The sequence below is a fragment of the Panthera onca genome, chromosome A1, assembly GCF_046562875.1.
Source record: "Panthera onca isolate mPanOnc1 chromosome A1, mPanOnc1 haplotype 2, whole genome shotgun sequence".
NCBI classification, from domain to species: domain Eukaryota; kingdom Metazoa; phylum Chordata; class Mammalia; order Carnivora; family Felidae; genus Panthera; species Panthera onca.
The window spans coordinates 158,702,401-158,726,475 of record NC_138339.1 but is presented as its reverse complement, the minus strand read 5'-3'; the positions used below and the strand labels follow the sequence as shown (position 1 = coordinate 158,726,475).

General features: G+C 51.6%; 1 protein-coding gene and 1 long non-coding RNA gene across 9 annotated transcripts in view; both read left to right on the top strand.

The window, feature by feature from the left end:
* Positions 1-2,483, top strand: part of SLC9D1 (solute carrier family 9 member D1) — a 49,190-nt gene extending 46,707 nt beyond the window's left edge. For 5 of the 8 annotated variants that reach the window (XM_060636622.3, XM_060636618.3, XM_060636620.3 and 2 more), the window contains 2 exons: positions 54-305; positions 2,247-2,483. In XM_060636622.3, coding sequence (XP_060492605.1) covers positions 54-305; positions 2,247-2,360 — 366 coding nt within the window. In that variant the 3' untranslated portion in view covers positions 2,361-2,483. The remainder of the gene's footprint in view (positions 1-53; positions 306-2,246) is intronic. The other 3 variants (XM_060636623.3, XM_060636624.3, XM_060636625.3) reach the window with 2 other exon arrangements.
* An 8,730-nt stretch (positions 2,484-11,213) lies between these two features.
* On the top strand, positions 11,214-15,946 carry LOC132681797 (uncharacterized). The gene is made up of 3 exons (XR_009611248.3): positions 11,214-11,348; positions 13,381-13,548; positions 15,239-15,946. It is a non-coding gene; the product is annotated as an uncharacterized LOC132681797 (long non-coding RNA).
* The last annotated feature ends 8,129 nt before the right edge of the window (positions 15,947-24,075 follow it).

Sequence of the window (24,075 nt, the reverse complement as noted above, 5' to 3'; positions counted from 1 at the left end):
GCCCGTGAACCCGGACCCTTGATTGCGCATTTTTCAGCCTGGTCTCATTTCAGACACTTTGTGTTCATTGGGTGCCTCTGCACATGTCCCCTCGGTGTCAGGAGGGCCCCCCTCTGTTTTCTGCGTGGCAGTCAGTAATGCGGATGCTCTTGCAGTTTGCCCTGGCCGCCCTGGTCTTGTCTGTCCTCCTGCCGAAGAGCAGCCAGTACATCAAGTGGATTGTGGCTGCAGGGCTGGCACAGGTCAGCGAGTTCTCTTTTGTCCTGGGGAGCAGAGCACGCAGAGCTGGGATCATTTCTCGGGAGGTGAGTCCGCACACACCCTCTGTGCGTGTTCAGGGTGCCCTGTCCTTCACACCCCCCATGCTGGCATTTGAGCACCTTCCCTGCAGCTGGCGTGGGTCTGGGGGGTCTGCCTCTGGGCGGCTGCGGAGGTGGGGTCCTGCTGCCTCTCACACGGGTGTGCAGGTTTGGGGTCAAAGTCGCCAGAACTGTCAGCATGCCCTCTGCAGCAGAGACTGTGAAGTCTCTGTCATATCTCTGGCAAAAAGAAGAAAACTAAATCTTAAAGCGCCATCGCCAGTTTGCGTATTAGTAATGGCCTTGGGGCACGGCTATCAGCCAGGCCGACGGCCGCATCCTTCCTGATGCACGCGTGAGGGGTGTCACCGCATCTTGGGTTTCACGCAGAAACCATGTAAAAGGCACAACTGGAACGTTGTTTTGTGAAGGTACCCGGTTGGTTTAGGGGTTTTTCTTGCAAAGTACATGGCAACATTTGCCCACTTGTAAAAGGGAGTGAGAGTCGCTGTCAGAAGTGCTTCTGATGAGGTCCCTCCTCCCCCTACCACAGTTTTAAGCGCATGCAGCCCTGGGCCTTCTGCGCAGCTCCTGAAGGTGAGCCCCCCACTTCCCATTGGCCTTCTTCGCATCTGTCTCTGGTCCGTTCATCCTGGGCCTGGCTCTCTCATGTGCCCTGTGCTGGCTGTGCACACGCCTGTGTGCGTGAGTTCCTGTGCACACCCACCTGATCCTGTGCGCTTTCCTTACTTTCTGTCCAGTTTTGTCATGTGCTCTTTTCAAACTGGCCGTGAATTAGAACTTGAGGAGTATCATCTGATGACCCGTGCTTGTCACTTTAAATTTGGCAAGCAGGATGTTTGTGTTTGGCTGTGGTCTGTGGGTGGTGGCCCCCCACCCCAGGGGTAAATAGGCCACGGTCTGTTGTCTGCCACGACAGGAGTTAGTGTCCTTCAGGACAGGGCCAGGTGACCAATTCAGTGTTAGCCCCAAGTGGTCTGAGGACAGGTGATGTGCTAACTAGGAACGTTTCACAACTAAAGTAGAGAGTCGCTGTTTGAGTAAAAGCCGGGTGGATGTTACAGGAACTTTGTTGTTGATGCAGGGATAAATGTCGGGTGACAGCGTAGAGGGAGCCTGGACCCCCTGCTCTGAACGGGTGGCTCTCTGAGAGATAGCCTGTGTGCTGTGGCCGGAAGACCACACACCTTTCACACACTCGCAGCCGTGGGGACCAGCTCACATCTGTAGTTCTCAGCTTAGAAACACTGTGGTTTGTACACATACAAGTTCATGAATGGTAGTTCCTACTTAAACTTGATTTGACCCTTTACCCTTCTGCACCTGTTTTCATTTTGCCCTTTCTGATGCCTGTGCGAGCATGTGTGAACGTGTGGGGCTGTCCTTGAAGCCAGGACAGGAGTCTGCCTCCTGCCCTCAGTCTGCTGCCCCCCTTAACAGCGAGCACCCCTCCCTGGGGAATCCTGTCGCCAGTAAGGCTCGCCTCACCACGTGACGCCCCCAGTATTCGCTTCTGCACACCTGCTCCCTAAATTGGGCCGAATGAATGTGGAAGTTCCTCTTAGTACCTGTGACCTGCTACTAAACTCTCAGGATTAAAGTTGTCTCCTTGTGTCTGTGAGTGTGAGGAAGACAGGATGAGTCTAGATACTGACACCGCTGTGGAAGAACGAACTCTGCACAGGCTCTGTCCGAGACCTGTCCTGAGGCTGCGTGCTCCCCGTGAGAGCCCCCAGGGGGTCAGCCCGAGGGTGACCCAGTGTGCACCATGATGCATCATCTCAGGGCACCTCACATCCAAATCTACCGGTGCCTGTGGCCATACAGGGTGTGCAGGTGCACCTTGGTCCTGAGTGTGACCACCCCAGCCTTACCTGTTGCAAATGTACTTCCTAGTCCTGAGTGTGACAGTCTTACTTGTTGCAGGTGTACCTCCTAATCCTGAGTGTGACCACCCTCAGTCTTTTACTGGCCCCAGTTCTGTGGAAAGCCGCAATCACAAGGTGTGTGCCTCGGCCAGAGAGACGGTCAAGTCTTTGAGGCACCAAGAGAGTACACAGCTTCGGGAGCTGACCCCCGTGTGGAACCGGACACTTGGGACACGTCCAGGACCGCACGTCCCTGTGAGCCCCTTGCCTCGGGGACAGAGCGCTCCATTGGAGGGGGCTTCCTGTCTGCCCAGTGTGACAACTATTACTGCTATGGTTTCGAGACTTCCAGACTAATTTGTTACATTCAGTTGATCATGCACAGTATATAATACACGCTGCACCTTATGGATCACCTTGACTGTTCTGCCTGGATGTGCCTTTTTTCCTGAAGTTAATGTTAACTTTCTATTGTCAATTCATCAGTTCATGATTTTTTGGTAAAAAAAAAAAAAAAAAAATCAGAAGGGTTTTTATTTATTTAGCTTTTGTGTCATAATCTCTTGGTCATTATTCATGATTAAACATTTCTGTGATGTGCAATTTTAATTCTAGCAGTGAGTTTGGAAAGTAAATTTAATCCTTACTGCCTGTGTTTTCTAAAATGACAAATACCTTCTAAGTGTCTATTTGTTTTTATTACAATAATTTTAAATAAAACACTCACGTCATTTTTTTAAATTAGGTATATCATTCTTTTAAAATATTTGTTTTGAAAAAAATATTTGTTTTGAATCACAAGAATATGCATGCTTTAATAAAGATTATTTATGATCAGAGTAATTAATTGAAATTTATTGGAATTTTTTTAGATTTCTGTGTTAGATTAATCTTTGCCAATTCTTAAGAATTTGGATGATTTGTATTTTGCCACATTATTCTCTAAGAGACCAAATTAATACAGTGCTATTTGCAAAACCTAAGTTGTACCTTTGAATTTTAAAGTGTATTTGGTGATTGTGTGCCCCGTTTCAGCAAACCCATGGCTGAAGACCTGATTCTTACAGATCTCCCTGAGGGGAGCTCAGAGTGGAGTGTTCCTAGAACTATTGGCTTTAAGAGCCTCACAATTTGACCAAAACCCTTGGAGTACAGGGACAGACCCCTTAGGTACAATTCTGTGTCGCAGGTACAATTATGGAGTGTGGTGACATAAATTCAAACACCTGAAGGTGAAGTGAAGTGTATCTAGTCGGAAGTGAGTCAGTGGAGAAATGATGTAAACATCTGCCTTGAAAACAGCATTGGTTTTATTTATTTCTGTGTTGTAGTAGGTGAGTGCCACTCCCTCCGGACCACTGGTGTGGACACAGCACAGCAGGCTCATCTGACGGTCTGTGAGGCTTTATCTTACCTGTCCGCGTGCCTCTGGCCCAGCAATCTGGAATCCACCGAGGGCCGGTCTCTGGGGTGTGTTTTATTCCATTTGATATCTCCAGCACCCAAGAGCAGAGCCAGGAGCTCACCACATCTTGTTGACAGTTTGGCCCCAGAACGTGGCGTGTGGCGCTAATGTCACAGCATGAGAATGGCTCATAAAGATGCCAAGAGGACATGCCTCCTGAAGACCTCTGCCTGCAGGACACTCTCCTTGGAGGGTCCCAGAGCCCCTCCCTCCCCCCACCGGATTGGGTCCCATGCTCACTCTCCCTTCCTCATCCGGACTTGCAGGGCGCAGAGCTCTTGGTCTCCGTGCCTTCACACGCACCCCTGCAGACCGCCTGTGTGCGCGGGCATGGCTAGAAAGTGTGGGGCAAGTCCTGCCATAGAGCTCTGTAGAGCCACAAAGACCAAAAGCCACCAGCTGAAAGCAAGTGCCTCATTGGGTCCCCCGCATGCTCACCTGGGTGGTCAGTGGGCACACCCTGAGCTGTAGCCCGGCACTGCTGACCCCCTGTGTTCCAACCTGCTGGCACCCCGAGGCCTTCCTCCCCATGGGCCTGAGCGCCGCCCCCTAAACCTCCGTGACAGGGCGAGGTAGACCCCTCCCTCGGTCCGCAGGGCCCAAAGCCCCACACAAAGAATTCCTCTCAGCCTGAAGGAACCCACGGGATGGCGTGCAGCACCGGCACCGTGTCCCCTCGCGGAGGAAGGTGAAGACAGCGCGCCTCTTGTGGGAGGTCAGTGGGGAGAGGAGCTTGTGTTGATTTGTTCACACAACAGACACAGGCGAGCCTTCGTGCAGCACGGCCCATGCACACGGCAGGCAGGGAGGTCGCAAGTGGAGGCAGAGCCTGGCCCGTGCAGGAGACACGCCAAGGAACGGCCAACGACACCCAGGAAGCGGGTGGGTCGGAGCGCCTGGGGGAGGCGCGGGGGTGCGGGGCTAGCAGGTGCTCAGTGGACAGAGGTCAGCGTGCGGGGCGCCTCCCCCACAGCCCCTGGCCACAGGCCCCGGACGTGGTGCAGCAGAGTGCCCCTGGCATCGCCCTCGGAGCATGAATCCGTGGTTGGAGGGGCCGAGCACCAGACCCCAGGCAGCGAGGCAACGAGGCAGCAAGGCTTCGCGGCTTCACGTTCTGTAGGAGAGCACAGAGGTGACCGGCATCTGCTAAGGACACAATGTCTCCTGGGCCCCAAATGGTCGTGATGCGCCGGAGCCAAGGATGGGGAAGGTGAGGCAGGCTCAGGAGCAGCTGCAGGGCATGTATGGCAGCCCTGGTGCCGGGAACCCGCGGGGCACAGGCACGGTAGAGCTGTGGCCTGGGGTGAGGCCAGGGCTCCCCATCGGGCATGTGCAGGTGGTGGTTCCTCCGGGACAGGCATTCGAGGACACGCATGTGACGGTGAAGAAGGAGAGGCCAGGGCAAGTGGGCTCTGTGGGGTGAGCGACTGCTCTGGTGTCCGACTCTGGAGCTCTTGCTGGCTCCCCGGCACCCCTGGGGCATTGCTGCTGCCCGGCCTTGGCCTGAGGCCTGAATGTCGGGAGGCCCTTCCACTCCGCCCAGTCCAGATCCCATACATCTGTCAGCCGAGACCCCAGAGCCCCGTGCTCCTCCTCTGTGATCGCAGCCCCGGCCCCGCCATACGTCCTCAGCCATCTCGGAAATTGCCAGCACCCCGCCCGCCCGGGGCCGCGGCTTCAGGACGCCTTGTGCAGCTGCACCTGCGCCAACACTTGGCTCCAAGACTGGCCGTGGAAGTCCGTGCCCCTGTGCTTGCAAGATGGATGGAGAAATCAGCTGGGCCCGTTTCCATCATCTCATCCAGGAAGAGCGAGGCCTGCCTTTCCCTGAGAGCAAGCAGGGCCTGGTGTCCTCACTGCTGTCCCACTGGTGTCCTCGCTGATGTCCCTCGCCTGGTGAGAGGAGCCCTTTGCTTTGGTGGGTTTAGGGATGGACGGTGCACATGAGGGATGTGCTGAAGGGTCGAGCGGCTGTCGGCCGATGACAGGGCCCCTGCCCCGCCGCCCCAGGGGCTCGTGAGGGCTCCGACTGAACCCTGACCCTGACCCTGACCCTGCTGCCTGCAGAGCCTGCCCACACCTGCCTTTGCAGCATGAAGAATCAAGAAACACTGCATGTTGTTTAGGAATTTGGGGGAAACATGCCTGGGGAAGGCTGGTGGCAGGCCCTTCTAGAGGAGCCAGCTTCACCCACATCCTCTGTGCTTGCAGTGAGGACACTTGCTGCCTTTACAACCTCCCGTTAGGGCCACTGGGCGGCTCAGGTCACAATCTCAAGGTTCATGGGCTCAAGTCCTGCCTTGGGCTCTGTGCTGACAGCGCGGAGTTGGGATTCTCTCTCTTTCCCTCTCTCTCAGCCCCTCCCCTGCTGGCTCGCTCTCGAAATACGAAAATAAACATTAAAAATAATAAAAAATATATAAACCTCCTGTCAGAAGCTGTTCCTCACATGCAGGCCATGTCCGTGTCGTGTCTGCGTAGGCGTGGTCGCCACAGGAAACCAAGCGGCTGCCGAGGCGCCCCTGCCTCCCGGGCCCTGCAGAGTTCACCACGTGCTCGCTTCCTTCCCTGAGGCGCGAATGCTCTCGCAGAATCGCTACTTGGTGTGGTCTTTTTCTTGACCACATTTCTGACTCATCCTGATGCGGAGTTTGATGCAGACATTCTCACTGCCCTGACTGTCCCTGCCGAGAAGACACTGCCAGTGTCACCTCCAGTTTCCCAACATTGTCCCATGGAATAGTTTGGGAAACGCTTAGCCAGGGAGGAGGCAGGGGTTCCTCATGCAAGGTGTCGGGGATCCTTGACTTTGGCAAGCAGACGCGGAATTGCAGCTGTGCGTCCAGGTGCGTGCCCAGGTGTGTACACAGGTGTACATGCAGGTGTGCACCCAGGTGTGGGCATGCAGGTGTGTGCCCAGGTGTGGGCTCAGGTGTGCATGCAGATGCTTCTCAAGCAGCCATGTCAGTGTTTACCTGGAGGTGGTCAGTCTTCATGAGTCACCTCCTCCACAGGAAGCCCCCAAACCACAGAAGATTCTCTGACAGCTTATCTGAGGTACTAGTTCCGAGGCAGGGGTAAAGTGGCCTAAGGAGCGACCTGAAAGCACGTGACCTCGGAAGGGGGTCCTTGAGCCAAATCTGCGGTGTGTGTGGCTGCAGTGCAAACCCGTCAAGACGTTACGCAGGGGTCTGTGTTGCCCAGTGGCTTCTGCAAGTTTAGGAGAACTGAGGACCGTGCAGCGTGGCCCTGTCCAGACCGAGTCCAGACCCAGTCCAGATCGGTTGGGGATGGGGCCCAACGGCTAGTGTCTCTAACAAGCTGTCAGGTCATGTACCAGCTGCCGCTGGTCCGGGAGCATGCGTGAGAGACAGCAGTCCAGCCCACGGTGCCCTCGCTGGGCCTTCGCTCACTGCACGTGTAACCCCAGATGGCGAAGATAGAAGTCTCTGAGCCAGGAACACAGTTGGGAACAGCTATTGCTGCCGCACTGGGCTCCAAGGACCACTGAACAGCGTCTCCAAAAGAGACCTCTGGTGGAGAAGGCAGCCCCCGGAGCAGATTGCAGCCACGGGGGTGTGCACACCCAGCCAAGAAGGTGCTGTCGTGGGACCTTTGGTTCCATTTTATACATGCGTGTCATGTGTGTGTTGGCCAGTCAGAGAGTTTGAAGCTACTGGTGTAAAGAAGAGGGTTCAGGAGGGCAGAAAGTGGGTGCTTCCTGGGGCAGGGGGTGGCCATGGGGCCCCGGGAGCAGCTGGGGGAGTTCAGGAGACCCTGGCCTCCAGCATCTTCTGCTCCGACTGGACACCAGGTGGTCACCATGCTGACTGTCCAGAGCAGAGAGGGAGGCTGGGTGCTTTTCAGGGAGTGCCCGCATGTCCCATCTGGACTAGGGTGCCAGGGCGCAATCTGCACACTGGGGGAAACACCAGGTGTCAATGCGAAGCCATGGAACTGGAGTCTGTTTTGAGTACCCAGGTTACTTCATGATTTATGAATAAAATAAAGTGAGATCTGGAGAAGTAACCCAAGAACTCAGCGTCCTACACTGGGGAGGTGCAGTGGGCATGGGGAGAGAAGAGAGCGTTTACGAACAAAGGGCTGCCTTACTTGAAAATGAGAAGTGTTTGAAAGGGGGACGGTCACTTCAAGCGATGCGCAGAGACCTGGCGTGCCCGTGGAGAGTGTCCTGTGGGAGGTGCTTCTACGGCCGTGCCCTGCTAGCCCAAACCCGCTTTCAGGGTGCCAGAGTTGCCTCAGCACGTCTCCCTCACGTGGGGAGCTGGACATTGTTTTGAGATGTGTTTCCTCACCTAGATTCCTTTCCTTCCCTCGAAATGGACTCCAGCACCTCAGGATGGATCACAGTAGCCCGGAGGACAGAATCGGCCTGCGCGTCTTTCTGACGTTGTACAAAAGCCAGGGCCCTTATGAGAATTCTTTTTGCCAAGAAGGGAAAAGGAAGGCAAATTTGCAAAATGAGGCAGAAGTGAGAGAGCAGGCAAGAAGGAGGCAGCTGGTGGGCCGGGGGACAGTGTGCGGCACCCTCACAAAGGACCCCACGTCCCCGTGGAGTAATGACTCGGGACACTGGCCGTGACCTGCACACCGGGCGGAGAGGAGAAAACCCCAGGAACAAGAACACTCCCAGGAGTCCGGTGGATGGAAACGGCCTGAAGATAGGCCTGCTGCAGGCAATGGACGCCCGGTCTCAGCCCCCGGCCCGTGGGCCAGGGTTCCTGCCATTCTCAGGGACCGCGTGGTGCTGCCTGGAGAGCAGGGCGGTGCGGGCACTCCCTTCCCGGGGCCAGGCTCGCCTCCGAGTTCTTTTGGTAATTGCCGTTTTCCCGCCAAACCTTTACCTGAAATGTGAAAACTAGACATGCGTCGTAGAGAAAGGCATACACGATGTCAACGGACAAAGATGGACACAACCTGGTAGGATCAGAGTGGGGCGCAATCAGAAATGACAGTTGGGTGACAGTTGGCAAGATGTCGGGCCTCACTCATGGTTTGAGGTGGTGAAGCCTGAGCCGGCCAGCTCTTACGTTGCTCTAACGGAGCTGTGCCTTCAGCGAGGCCACGCGCCCTCCATCAGCGAAGCTGGGACCCTGTCAGCCTTGGCACCAGCACTGGGAGCCAGAGTGAGGCCACGGGGGGAGCGGGCCGGGCACGCTCCGCTGGGGTCGTCGCCTCCATCTGTGCCGTGGACTTAGTCCTGACCGAGCTCTGCATTGCCACCCGACCCCACAGACCTCCAGAAGTTTCCTGCAGCAGCACCACAAGAGCGAAATTTCATGGCTGCATGAAGGAGAGTGGACGACACCCTTTTGCAGATTTCCAAGTCCACGCCTCTTCCACAGTCTTTTCCAGAATCTGAAGAAATGAGAGGGCCATCCGTGCGAGCTGACATTCTCCCTCCTCTCACAAAAGGAGAGCAGCAGGTGTGTGGAACATGAGTGTCTCTTTGGGTTTTGATCTCACACGCTCCCATGACGTTTTGTGGGACCACAAACAACTCTGTGGCATTGCCGTGCGTCTTGAGTGGCAGGCACTGAAAACCCACAGCTCCACTTCTTCTCCCGGGTATCTTTGACCCACTTAGCAGTTCCAAACTACCTGCATTTGCCATTTATGGCAGAGTCTAATTTCACATTGCTTAATGCTGGTGGTTTTTGATTGTCTTGTGTACATATTCTGGTCCGACCCCCACAGCTGGACCAAATCCCCAAGAATTGAAACCCCCAGAGTGGGAGACAAGGCTGAGGGTGCTGCTCTTTGCCAAGCCACTGAGGTGACCGAGTATGCCTGTCCCTGTCCTAGGTTGAGGAATAGCATGGCAACTTCATTAGGCCCGGACCTTCGCTTCTCCCATCTGGTCGGCTCCAGCCTCGGCGCACTGCCCGGTGAACCTGCTGGGCGTGGCCCACGTCAGCTCGGCTCACACCCAGAGGCTACGTGCTGTGTCCGTTCCTGCCCCTGTCCTGCCACACCCTCCCATTGCAACAGGGGTTTTAAAAAATATAAGCCATTTAACCTAAAGGCACTGCCAGTGGCCACAGGAGGGACCCTGGCAGCAGCCACACGCGTGGTGACACAGGAGAGAACACTTGTGCCCACACTCGTGCCAAGGAATAAATACGTGAGCACCTCCTCTTCCAGGAGGACCTCCACCAGCAGGTAGTGGGGGCGGGAAGGAGAAAGCCGCCACTGTTGGACACTAAACCAGAGGGGACAGTGTGAGCACATGGCAGCATAGCCAACCCTGAGTCGTCTGGCCAGACAGACTCCCGTGTGTGGGAGAAATGTTTTCACCTTGCTGAGGGAGCCCACGCAGCAAGTGTCCTGCGCGGTCCGGCACCAACCATACTTGGGAGGCTGGTGGGCATTCCAGCTCCTGGGTACTGGCTGGCTTGCAGCCCTAATGTCGCCTCCTCCGTGCTGCTCATCCACATCTTCCAAATTACTTAAAGTCAGCAAACTCTTTCTCTTGCATGGGACAGTCTGTGTGGACATGCAGACCAACCGCTAGGGCACAGCCTGAGAACGGCCCTCTGTAGAGAAGTGTGCACGCCAGAGAGCATTGGGCTGTTCCCAGAGACATGCAACAGAATCCGTGGAGGGAACAGAGGAGCAGAAGTAGCTGGCTGGAGACCCAGATAGTGCCTGTGACGGGGAACCCAGAGGGGTCTGCGCTGGAACATCAGAGCGGAGGCTGCCTGCTGGAGGGCAGGATGATGCCCCAAAGGTTTTGTGGGAAGGACTGTGTCCCCAGCTGGTCTAACCCAGTGACTGGTGTCCTATAAGAAGAGGGACATTTGAACAGAGACAGCGGGACCTACAAAGGGAAGAAGGCAAGCAGCAGAGAGGGGATGATGGGACACCACGGCCCACGGTCAGCCCCGGGGAGGCTGAAAGAGGCAGGAAGAACTCTCCCCTAGAGCTTGCAGAGGGATAGCTGGCCAGGGACGCCTCCATCTGGCACCCTGGCTGGCCTCTAGCCCTGGGAGGAACTAGATTTCTGTTGTTCTACGCCGCCTGGTTTGTGGTGCCTTGCTTCCGTGGTCCGGGGACACTGACACAGGCTTCTTGTGCCCGCTCAGGAATGAGGACTGGCTCTGGTGTGGCTGCAGGGCTTCGTGAGACACTGTGTAGCACGACCAGGGACAGCCCTTGGGCCAGTCACCTGCAGGCCCAGCTGGAGAAGCCCCGCCCACCCCATGTGGGTCTGAGGCTGTGGGACCTGGCACCTGTGCTGCCCTGGGTGGGGCGGGGCTTCGGGCGGGGCGGGCCTTCCTGGTGAGGAGAGGGCCTCGGCCGGGGCGGGGCTTGGGAAGGGGGTGGGGCTTGGCCTGGCGTGGGCGGGGCTTCGCGGGGCGGAGCGAGGCCCAGTAGGGGCCGGCCTTAGGGCTGAGCGGGACCTGGGATGGGGGAGGGACAGTGGCGGGGCCTTTAGAGGCGCGTGGCTTGGGACGGGGCTTCGGGTGAACGTGGCAGGGCTCGGATGGGGTCTGGGCCTCGAGCAGAGGCGGGGCCAGGGTGGGGTGGGGCGGGGCCGGATCCCGGCTGGGGGCGGGGCCGGGGTCAGGAGACTGGGGGACCCCAGGTCCCGGGGCCGGTGGGCCGGGCCTCCTTGGGGCCGCTCCGCGCGCCAGCCCCCGAAGACCAGAGCCCGCGGCAGCCGACCCGCAGGTGAGCGCAGGCGGGCGGACGGTGAGCGCGGTCGGCGCGCTGGTTCACCGGGTCCCCCCAGCTTGGCCAGGACGCCCCTATGCTTCTGCCGCCTTCCCCCCCTACCACCCCAGGCAGGCGGTTTAGGAAAAGTTAGACCCAGTGACAGAGCCCAAAGTTGTGCGTTTCTGCGGGTCGAAGTGTGTGCGCGGGGAGGTAGGTACATGGGCGGTGGCGGACAAATGAGCAGGGAGACGAACGTGAGTAGAAGGTCAGAGGTGGACAGAGGACGGTGCGCGCCCGCGGATGGACAGGGATGGGTGACAGGTGGACGGCAGACCGCGGCCTGCGAGCACGCGGCCTGCGTACGTACGCCCAGCCGCTGACCTCTGGGCCCCTGCGCACCATTCACCGCGCGCACAGCACGCTCGCGGCTGACCTGGGGCTGGCTTGGGCTCGGACAGCCAGCAACTGCGCCCAGGAACTCGCATTAGAGATTCTCACGTTCCTCGTTTTAGAGTGGGCCGTGTTGCGGCTGGTGGTCAGCGGCAGAGTCGGGGCGGGGGGGCGAGGCGTCTGGGAGGCCGGGTCCTGGACTGTAGTGGGGTGTAGCTGGGTCTCCGTCCATCCGCTCGGAGGCCTGAGGCCGCAGGGGTGGGGCGGGCAGGTGGGCGGGGCCGCAGGAGCAGGAGGCCGGCTTGCGCCTTCGGTGCAAAGTTGTGATTCCTGCTGTATATAGACTGTCCCTTGCGGCGTGAATTAAAAACCTCTTGGAATTAAAAATGAAAATTCTTAAACACTGGTTAGAAGCGAACGCAGCATGTGGCTTCACCAGAGTGGGTGTGGGAGGCAGGAAACAAGCCCAGTGCTCGCTCAGCGCAGGCGGAGACTCCCACGGTTCTCTTCTAGTGAGAACACATGACTAATGGCATCTTACTTTATTATTGTATTTGTGGATTTAAAAAGGCACCTCTATTTTCCTCAATGGCTTAATGCTGAGAGCACTTTTGGAAATCCCTGGGAGTTCTCTAAATGAACTTCAGTGATCTCTGCTCTAGGCCCATGCCAGGCAAGGGATTTTCATTTTGTTCCACAAGGTTTGTGATAAAATGCGAGAGTTAAAAAGAAGAGGGAGGAGGAGGAAGGGGAGAGAGAAAAGCTATTACGAAATAGCAACACTCTGGACCATCACGTTTCCACCTCAGCTTCAGTGATGTTGGACATTTGCTCCTCCTTTAGCCAATGTGCTAGTGTAGGCTGCTGTGCAGGGTTCAGATACCTGCTGCTCGAATTCTGGTCCCTGGTCAGGGTTCAGGTTGGTCTAGAATTGAAGTCAGGGCTCTTGGCCCTCTCCAACACACGTCACGATCTCTTACCTGCCACAGAAACAGCCACCATCAGTCACGTGTGGGAGGGTGGAAACACCAGTTGGGTCTGGGTCTGTAGCTAGGTCTGAAGGGACAGTTGCTGATGAGGGAGAGGGGCCTCCTGCTCACAGCCTGGGGCTCCAAGACCATTGTCAGCAGGCCTGGTTGGGGGGGGGCACCCCCACTCACCAGCCCTGCTGGGTCCAGGGACTCTAGTGGCATAATCTACCAGATGTGATGTGGACAGAGTGACACAGGGCAGATGAGTTAGAGGTTCCCTGAGAAACTGTTTTGCATCCTTACTGTCCTGCTGGGGATTAGGTGGGTTAGCATTCACGTTGTTGTTGCCGCCTGGACCATTGCAAATCAGAGAAAGGGAGAGAACACTGGGCTCTGCTTGCACCCCTCCCCCCAGCCCCACCTGACCTTGACCTGGTGCCCCAGCTCCACTGCCCAGCACAGCATCTCTCAGCACCAGCTGGAGTGGCCCCCGAAATGGGTCTGCTCTCCACTGGTTTCCAGTTTGGCTCCATTGTGGCCTTCTTTTCCTGCGTCCCCAGCAGGACAGGTCTCAGCTCTTTGAGCCAACAGCCCCCGTGACACCCACACAGGCCCCCAGGTTCTGGGCTGCTCCACGGTGCAGGCTGGGACTGGCCTGCAGAGGGCATTTCCTTTCTCCACTGCAGATTCCTCATCAGCCAAAGGAGCTCGTTAGAGGGGACAGTTCGCTGCCGCTGTGGGGAGTCTTCTCTCCTGTAAGGACACCAAAGAGGAACGGAGCACACGCTGGAGGCAGGCAGTGTCGGCAGAGAGGAGTCTCACACCCACGCGGGGCAGCAGCGGCCAGGCAGCAGGTGGGCCTGAGGGCTGCTACCCCTCTGAGGCCAGAGCCTCGGATTCCTGCAAGCAAGCTCTGGATGCAGGCCTGTGGGTTTTGAACGTTGGCAACGTTCTTTGCTTTTTGTTTTGTTTTTCCTTCTTAATCTTGGATAGGGCCAACCGTCAGTTTCCAGCCTTCATACTAAGAGACGTTTTCTGGATTTTTAAAACTAAGATTTTGTTTTATATATTTATATGGAAATACAGAAAATACCAAAAAAGGGAGACAGTTATTAAGGGAGTCACTGCTTAATAAAACCATATAAAGTAAGAAGGAAAACAGTCCCAAGGTCTCCTTCGAGTCTCTGGTCTGACAGAAGGATGGGGACCAAGGGAGAGAGCAGGGCCAACTTAGGCTGAAATGGTCCCAGAGGCCAGAGTGTGCAGGGCCGAGCGGGCGGAGGTCGGGTTAAAGTAGCAGAGATCTCTTGGGCGTTGGCCCTCAGGTGAGAGCCCAGGTTAGTCACGACCTTTGTCTCTGCAGCAGCCGCACTGAGCTCTGCTTGACTCGTTCCATTTGTCCACGGAACATAATTACTAGTGTGACCTCACCCCGTCGAGGACAGACATCTCCCCAAGTAGCTGCTCCCCCATGGTTGGTGCTTACCACCCTCTTTACCCTTTCCCTTTTGTTTCCTCCCATACATCCTATGTACATGTGTGCTTTTAGTCTTTTCTGGTTCTAAACTGCGTGAGCAGCATACGGTGTCATGTGTGTGCGTGAGGGACGCTCGACTTCACTCATTTTCACAGGTGTTTCTTACTCTGTTGTGGGGTACGCCTCACTGTTTATTGGGACTCCTGACGCTGGACATTTGAACCGTGTTTGGTTGTCAGTGTAAACACTGGTGCTGAGCATGCTCCCCGGGACACACTGAGAAGTGGCATGGCTGGGCAGTAGCGTGTGGAGTCGCTTCACCTAAGAAAATAACGCCAAATTATCCTCAAAAGTGATGGCATCAATTTACACCCTACTTGCTGGTCCACAGACTTTCCAATACTTGCTCTTGTCAGACTTCGTAAGATTTGCACATCAAATGGGAATACACTGATTTCTGTCTGTGGCTGGCCTTCATTGGCGTTTCCCTGACAGTTAACGAGACTGAGAATCAAATCCCATGTGCATGTACTGGCAAACTTATGATACTGTCTCTGCCAAACCATGAGCAGAGCAGATCCTTCCCTTTACTTAATTCTTCTTTACTTTTTGTAGACTCGTGTGAAGAAGTCTTATGTATTTTTTTCATTAGATTTATTCCTAGGTAGTTCACATTTTTTGATCTCTTGCTAAATGGCATTTTGAAAACCTTTTTATTGTAGTATCACATACGTACATAAAGGTTGAAAATACCAGGAGTTCACAGCTTAATGAATTTTCACTGAACCTACACCCAGATCAGGAAGCACAACATTATCAACACCCAGAGCCCCCCTGCTGTCCCCCCACCCCCCCGTGTCCTCTTGCCCACAAGTAACCACAGGCGACCTGGGTTCATTTGCTCTCTTGGTACTTTATAATAATGGACTCATACAAGATGCAGTCATTTGTGTCAGCTGACTTTTGATCAAAGCAGCGTGAAGGATTGGACCCAACTCTCGCCTGTGGCCACAGACCTTCCTACCACGTGTGACTCCATCACAGCTTTCCTTTCCTTTCTACCGCAGGGGCACCCAGCAGGCGCCACCGGGGCCATCACCCACACTGCTCCTGTGAGTGTCGCATAAGATGCCTCCTGATGGACATGCACCCTCACCTTTCTCGGGTACATTCTGGGACTGCAGTTGCTGGATCACAGCACTTGTACGCTTGACTTCATTAGAAAATGCCGATCAGTTTTCCAAAGAGAGTTTAACATTTCCTGCAGCAGGTATGACAGTTCCAGCTGGACCACATTTTGGCCAACAGTTCTTATTATCAATCCCTTGGTTTTGGGTGTGAAATGGTACCCTACTGTGGTTTAATTTGCATTTTCCTCATTGCTAAAGAAGTTGTGAACATTTCACATGCTTCTTAGCTGTTTGGATTTCTTCTTTAACACAGTTAAACATAGTTCAAGTCTTTTGACAATTTTAACAGAGTTCTTTTTGTTTTACCTATTGCTTTGGCATTGTTCTTTGCATATTCTGGATATGAGTTTTTTATTAGATCTACTGTTGGGGCGCCTGGGTGGCCTCGGTCGTTTAAGTGGCCAGCTCTTAATTTCAGCTCAGGTCATGATCCCACGGTTCATGGTGTTGAGCCCTGTGTCGGGCTCTGCACTGGCAGCTGGCAGCGCAGAACCTGCTTAGGATTCTCTCTATCTCTCTTTCTCTCTCTGCCCCTACCCCCGTCAGAATAAATAAATAAACTTAAAAAGAAAGATATATCTACTGTGAATATTTTCCCCAGTCTATAGATGTCTTTTAAACTTGCTTTTGCTGAGTGAGAGTTTTAAATTTTGATAAAGAGAGAAAGAAAACAAGAAAGAAAGAAAGAAAGAAAGAAAGAAAGAAAGAAAGAAAGAAAAAGAAAGAAAGAAAATGAAGGAAGGAAGGAAGGTATAAAGATTGGTAAGAAAGAAATGAAGCTTTCTTTGTTTGCAGATTACATGATTGCCTATGTAGCAAATCTGAAATAGTTGCCAAAAAATTCTGGATTTAATAAGCAATTATAACAAGATTACAGGATACAAGGTCAGTATACAAAAGTCAATCACTTACCTCTATACCAGCCATGAACAAGTGGAGTTTGAAATAAAAAAACATAATATCAGTTACATTAGAACCCCAAAATGAAATACTTAGGTATACACTTAACAAAGTTCATGTGTAAGATCTGCATGAGAAAAACTATAAAACTCTGATGAAAGGTATCAAAGAACTAAATAAATGGGGAGATAGTCCATGTTGATGAAACGGAATTCACAACGTCAGCATGTCAGTTTTCCCCAGCTGTCTCTATAGATTGAATGCAATCCCGATCAAAGTTCCAGCAAATTTCTGTGTAGATATTGGCAAGCTGATTCTAACATTTATATGTACAGGCAAAAGACCCCATAGCCAATACACTATTAAGGGAGAAGAACAAAGTTTGAGGACTGGCAGTGTCCAACGTCAAGACCTATTGTAAAGCTACAGTAATCAAGACTGTGTGGTATTAGCAGAAGAATGGACAAATAGATCAATGGGACAGAATATAGAGCCCAGAAATAGACCCCATAAATATGTGCAGCAGATTAGCATAATGAAAAGATGCTCCACATCACATGTCATTAGGGAATTATAAATTAAAACAAAGAAAAACAACAGTGAGATTCCAGGGCACACCTGTTGGAACAGCCAGAGTCTGACGCTGACAACGGCCGTGCTGATGAGGACACAGGACTGTCATTCACTGCTGGCGGGAAAGGTGCAGCCGCTTTGGAGGATGGTTTGGCAGTCACAACACTAAACATACTCTCACCATACGCCCCAGCAACCATGCTCCTTGATATCGACCCAAATGGGCTGAAAACATGTCCACACAATAATCTGCATGTGCATGTTTATAGCAGCTTTATTCATAATTGCAAAACCCTGGAAACAACTAAGACATCCTTCAGTAGATGAATGGATAAACAGATTGTGGTACACTGGAGGAAACTTACATATTGCTAAGTGAAAGAAACCAGTCTGAAAGGCTATGTAGTATATAATTTCAAGTATGTGACATTCTAGAAAAGGCAAAACTGTAGACAATAAAAAGGCCGATGGTTGCTGAGAGTTAGTGGGCAGGAAAGACAGAAGCTGTTTAGGGCAGTATCAGTATGATTCTATAATGGTGGACACATGCCATACATTTGCCAAAACCATAGAATGTCCAACACCAAGAGTGAACCCCAACATAAACCATGGATGTTGGGCGATCATGCTGTCAATGTAGGTTCACTCACTGATTATAGCAAAGGTACCACTCTGGTGCAGAATTTGGATAGTGGGAGGCTGCGTGCAGGTGCAGGGCAGAGGGTATCTGAGAACTTTCTGTACTTTGTGCTCAGTTTTGCTATGAACCTAAAACTGCTCTGGAAGTGAAATCTCCCCCCATCAAGTTTTTAATTTCTTCCAAAATAATGCTGAAATTTTGACTGAGATGATATTGAATCCATAGGTTAGTTTGGAGAACACGGACAGCTTAACAATATTGAGTCGCCCAATCCCAGAATATAATGTATACCCAAAGTGTTGGGTCTACTTTATTTATTTTGTAATTTTTTTAATGTTTACTTATTTTTGACAGAGCATGCCTGTGGGGGGAGGGGCAGAGAGAGAGGGAGACACAGGATCAGAAGCAGGCTCCAGGCTCTGAGTGGTCAGCACAGAGCCCAATGCGGGGCTCAAACTCACGGGCTGTGAGATCATGACCTGAGCAGAAGTCGGTCACTCAACTGACTGAGCCACCCAGGCGCCCCCTGTTGGGTCTACTTTAGATTTTTTAAAGCAGTGTTTTATATATTTTTTTCCTATAGGACTTTGCACATCTAAATTAACTCCCAATAAATTGATATTTTTCATGCTATCTTAAACAATATTAAAAATTTTTTTCCAATAGTTTGTTATATAGAAACATTGATTTTATTGCATACATAGAGAGGATTGATTTTATTGCATATAGAGAGAATCTGCCACACTTACTAGTTAGTTCTAGTAGATTCCTGTGATGTTCCACATATGCAATCACATCTAAGAATAAAGACAGCTTAAGTTCTTCCTATTCAATATTTATGCCTTGTAATTTCTTTTTCTTGCCTTATTGCATTGGTTAGAACCTTCTGATTAATGTTGTATAGAATGGGATTTTCTCCCAACTATTTGAAAGTTTCAAAATACAGTGAGGCTGTAAAATATACACCCATATCTAAACAGTGTTTACCATTTTGCCATATTTATCCCCCCTCCTTTATCTCTCTCCTGCTCCTGCCCCTCCTCTGCCATCTGAAAGACACACACACATTTTTTTCCTGAACCATTCAAAAGGAAAGTACTGGCATGATCATGCTTAGTAACTCAGTTTACCACCATGCCTCTCCTAAGAAAAAAGATAATCCCCTCCACTATCACAATACCATTGTCACACCTAGCAAAATAACAATGTCTTCTCTAATCTAATATTTGGAACATATATAATCTTCCCCAATTGTGCCCCAAATTGTCTTCATAGCTTTTTCAAAGAAAATAGTTTTATTGAGATTATAATTCATGTGCCATCAATTCATCCATTGAAAATGTACAAGTCAATGGCTTTTGGTATATTATTAATTTCTAAAGTTGTGGTAAAATATACATCATAAAATTTGCCATTTTACCTTTTTTAAGTGTACAATTCAATGGTGTTAATTAAACTCACATGTTGTGCAACAATCACCACTACCTATTTCTAAACTTTTGCATCACCCAAAACAGAAACTCTGTAACTATTAAACAGTAACTCCCCATTCTCTCCTACCTTCAGACACTGGTAATCACTAATCTACCTTATGTCTTTATTAGTTTGCCCAATCTACACGTTTCATGTAAGGAGAATCATACACTATTTGTCCTGTTGTGTCTTATTTCATTTACCATAATATTTTCAAGGTTCATCGGTGTAGTAGCATGTGTCAGAATTTCATTCCTTTATATGGCTGAATAATATTCCATTTTGTATATATATATACACCATATTTTATTTATGCATTCAGATGGACACCTAGGTTGTTTCCAACCTAGGTGAATAATACTGCAATGAACACTGACATCTAACAGATATCCGTGTGTGTGTGTGTGTGTGTGTGTGTGTGTGTGTGTGTGTGTGTGTTGTTCTATTAATGTGATGTGTTACATTGATTCTCTTATGTTGAAAATTTTTTTGCATCCCTGGAATAAATCCCACTTGGTCATGGTGTATAATTTGATGAAAGATATGAGTATAAATCCAAGAAGCTTAATTAACTCAAAGCAGGATAAGCTCAAAGAGACCCACACTCAAACACATTACAATTAAACTCAAAGACAAAGACAGAGAATCTCAAAGCTATGAGATGTGACTCATCACTTACAAGGGATTCTTAGTGAAACTAAGAGCCAATTTGCCATCAGGAGTCATGGAGGCCAGAAGGCAGTCGGGGACATACTTGAAGTGCTGAGAGAAACAACAACAACAAACAACCTGCCAATCAAGAATTCTGTATCCAGGGGCGCCTGGGTGGCTCAGTCGGTTGAGCGTCCGACTTCAGCTCAGGTCATGGTCTCGCAGTTCATGAGTTCAAGCCCCGCGTCAGGCTCTGTGCTAACAAACAGCTCAGAGCTTGGAGCTTGCTTCAGATCTGTATCTCTCTCTCTCTCTCCCCCCCTCCCCTGCTCATGCTCTGCCTCTGTCTCCCAAAAATAAATAAAATGTTAAAAACAATAAAAAAAAAAAAAGAATTCTGTATCCAGAAAAACTGTGCTTAAAATATAAGGGAGAAAGTGACATATTTCCAGAGAGACAAAGCAGAAAGTTTATTTGCACTAGGGCTGTCCTCCAAGAGATGCTATAGAGAGCCCCTGAGGTGGGATAGAAAGAGCCTAGACACAGCCAGAGGCCCCAAAGACCTGGGGTGAGGGGGAACACATGGGCGAATTATTGTGTTCTTGGTTTGTAACTTCACCTATTATTTCCTACCTGATTTAAAAGACAAATGCACAAAAATAATTATAAACCTACCTATTGAGCAAATCATGTATTCTTATATAATGGATTAAACTCACCCATCAAAAGACACAGATTGGCAGAGTGGACCACAAGCAGGGTCCACCTACATACTGTCTCAATCTCAGGACACACACATGTTGGAAATGAAAGAATACAAAAGGGTCTTACTTGTAATTAGTAACCAAAAGAGAATGGGATCACTACACTAATTTCAGACAAGACAGATTTTAAGTAAAAGTTGTTACAAGAGACAAAGCACATTATATAATGATGATAATAATAATATGCCGCCCTTGTCTCCTGTAACAGTGATAAAAGGGTGAGTTCACAAGAGGACATAACAATTATAAGCACATAGATATACACACTAGGGGCACCTGGCTCAGTCAGAAGAGCATTCAACTCTGGATCTTGGGGTCTGTAGTTGGAGGCCCACGTGGGTATAGAGATTCCTTAAATAAATAAAACTTTAAAAATACATATACTGTATACGCACACTAAACATTTGTGCTTCTAAATAAACAAAGCAAGCATTGACAGACTTGAAGGGAGAGATAGGCAGTTCTACAATAACATAGGGGCATCCATACCCTGCCTCCAAAAATGGGCAGAACCAACAAGAACACAGAGGTCCTACACCAACCTATAGACCAACTGGACCTAGCTGACATGCAGAAAACTCAACCCCAAAACAGCAGAGCACACATTGATCTCAGGTGCATCTGGATCCCTCTCTGGGGTGAGTTCCCTGTAGACTGTCTACGCCACGGGGGACAGCAGTGCCTGGAGAGTGTCAGGTGAGCCTGGGTCCCTCTCCAGGGTGAGGTCCCCGCAGACTGTCTACACCGCAGGGGACAGCAGTGCACGGAGACTGTCAGGTGCACCTGGGTCCCTCTCCAGGGTGAGGTCCCCGCAGACTGTCTACACCGTGGGGGACGGCAGTGCCCGGAGAGTGTCAGTTGAGCCTGGGTCCCTCTCCAGGGTGAGGTCCCCGCAGACTGTCTACACCAGGGGTGGGGGTGGGGACAGCAGGGCCCAGGCTCACGTAAGACTCTTTGCTCCACTGCTGTCCCACACTCTGGTTCTTGGACAGATGGGAGATTTGAGTGGGACGAGACTGGAGGAAGGAAAAAGAGGTGAGTTACTTTCCAGCCGTCAGGGAAGAGGATGGTAGGGTGGCAGCGGGGTGGCAGAGGAGACGGAAAAAAGTGGAAGAAGTCAAGATATTTTGAATTGGTGACCTGTTTTAGTTACTGAGGGCAAGTGAGGCATTTGACTTCTACCTAGGTTTCGAGTGCGTACGAGCGGGTGGACATCGTCCATTTCCTGCACTGGCAGATGCTCAGAGGAGGAACGGTTTGCTGAAGTCAGGAGTTGGTGATCGTTTGTCTCAAGTGACATTTGCCTCACCGTGAAGCTGTGTGCCTCCGGCCTCCCTTTGGTGGCCCACCAGGGTGTCCACGAAGCCAAGGCTTTAAACGGCTTTCCCCAAGGGAAGCTGTGTTGTAGAGGGCAGCCATCCTAGACGGAGGAAGTTCAGGTGTGAGCTGTGCCGGACCCTTGCGGGAGTGTAGGGAGGAGAGAAAGCACTCTCAAGGGCCTAGTGACATGCTGCTTTCTGCTGCCCGACCTGGAGGGCTCTTGGGGGACCAAAACTGCCCTGTGTGGCCCTCCTGCCCCAGCTGCCCACACCCCCTCGTCCTGGCCCAGCGCTCTGCATTTGGGCTCTTGGGTCAGACTTTGCTCCTCCGTATCCCTAAGGACCCTCAACATCCCCTGGAAAGCTCTGTGCAGCACACACTTGCACTCTGGAAACTGGTATCTGAATGCCTTACATCTAGGAAATATGGTCTCATTAATATCGGCGGGAGACAGGTGCTACCCTCTTCCACCACCAGGGAAGCCCGAGAATCACCGCCGCTGGGAAGAAGCTGAGAACTGGAGGAAGCCCTCCCGTTCTGAGGCCCCTACACACGACTTTGGCTCCAGAACAGCAATTCCACACGGGCCTGGTTTCGAGTGCTCCGGTCTCCGAAGCACAGTCTGCACGTCGGTGCTGTGGTCCCAGCAATTCCACGTGGGCCTGGTTTCAAGCCCTCTGGTCTCCGAGGCATGGTCTGCACATTGGTGCTGTGGCCCCAGCCAGGCCGAGGGGGGCAGCCCCGCTTCCTTGGCCCCTGCGTGGTGCTTCTGAGCCCAGACTGTGTGAATCTGCCTCTCATTTAGCAATCCTCTATCTTGTTCATCTGTACAATATCGGCACTCAGAGTGTGGGGAGTGAGCGATGCAGGAAAGAAAACTTTTGAAACTGTGGTCTGTCTTCTTACCGAAGACCTATATTTCTATCTACTTATTTCTCAGCTAGAGGCATCTGAGCATCAGAGGGGCTGAAGATTATCCGAGGCTGTCTGACTCTTCCTGTCAGCTTCGTTGTGGCAGGTGGGCTGGGGGCCCCTCTCTGACCTGGGAGGTAAGCGGATAGGTAGCAGGGAAGTGCCTGGAGGCACTCAGTGGTACATAAGGTCAAGTTTCCCCAAACCGCCATATTCTCTGGTGCTTTCATGCCCCGTGACAGTATCTGGATTCTATGGAGGAAGGAAATGACATAGGGGGACATGGGTATTTCCACCTCACATTGTAGGAGTCCATAGAAAAGAATCTTGTTGACATCTTTTTTTTTTTTAAGTTTTTAAAATTTATTTTGAGAGAGAGAGAGACAGAGAGACAGAGAGCAAGTGGGGGAGGGGCAGAGAGAGAGGGAGAGAGGGAATCCCAAGCAGCCTCTATGCTATCAGTGCAGAGATCTGCACAAACCGTGAGATCCTGACCTGAGCCAAAATCAAGAGTCGGACACTTAACCGACTGGGCCCCCCAGGCACCCCAAATCTTGTCGACTTCGGAGCCAGGGTAGTGTGAAGTCTCACAGAACGAACTCTCTAGAAGGACTGTGTAGTTAAAAGGCGAAGACGGATGGGGATTTCTCTCACCGCAGAAGCCAGAGAACATTGCAGGGGAGGAGTAAAGGACATGTGTCCAAGCAGTAAACAGGCTGGGGAGATAATCGGAGTGAGTTAGATGCCTTGGTCTAGAATCTGTCAGATCTGAGGACTTCCTGCCAAAGACTGGGGCTTCAGCCTGCAAACAAGTGCAAGTCTTTTAAGATGTGAGTAAGTGCTGGGAGCATCGTACCCAAGAGGGTCCAGGACTGGCCCTCCTCCCAAGAGGGGGACTTTGAATTTGACCAGACATTTTCAAAATGAATCATGACATAGGACGAGTTGGGTGCCTCCATGTGTGGGGGTGGAGGGGTGGCGGCTACAGAATCTGTCACTGGGGCTTGGAAGCAGTGACCTCTCTGGAGAGGGCCAGGGATGTCCCTCCAGGTGAAGTAAGCACACTGATTTACTTCTGTTTTATGAAACACACAATGAGCAAAGTTTTCTAAAGATGTCCGTATGTTTTACCAAAGAATGAGAAAATGTCACTTGTCCATATTGGGAACATTCTCCTACATACCTCCCATGAGCCTCTGTCTTCCCACCTCTTGATGTCACCATGGCCACAGTGACCCAAGAAGGTGGAAAACAGGAAACTGCTGAAGACAGGACCAGTGTCATCAAGGAGGGAACCAAAGGCAAATCAGGTATTTAACAAACACAGCATTACAATTTTCCAGGGATTAGAAACTGTTCTGTCCGTAAAGGACAGTTTAATGGGGGTAGGGGTGCAGGGGTAAGGGTTTGTACCATGCCCTGAGACTCAACAGGGCAGGTACACAGAGAAAAAGGGAGCTTTCTGGGAGAGGAGGACTTCT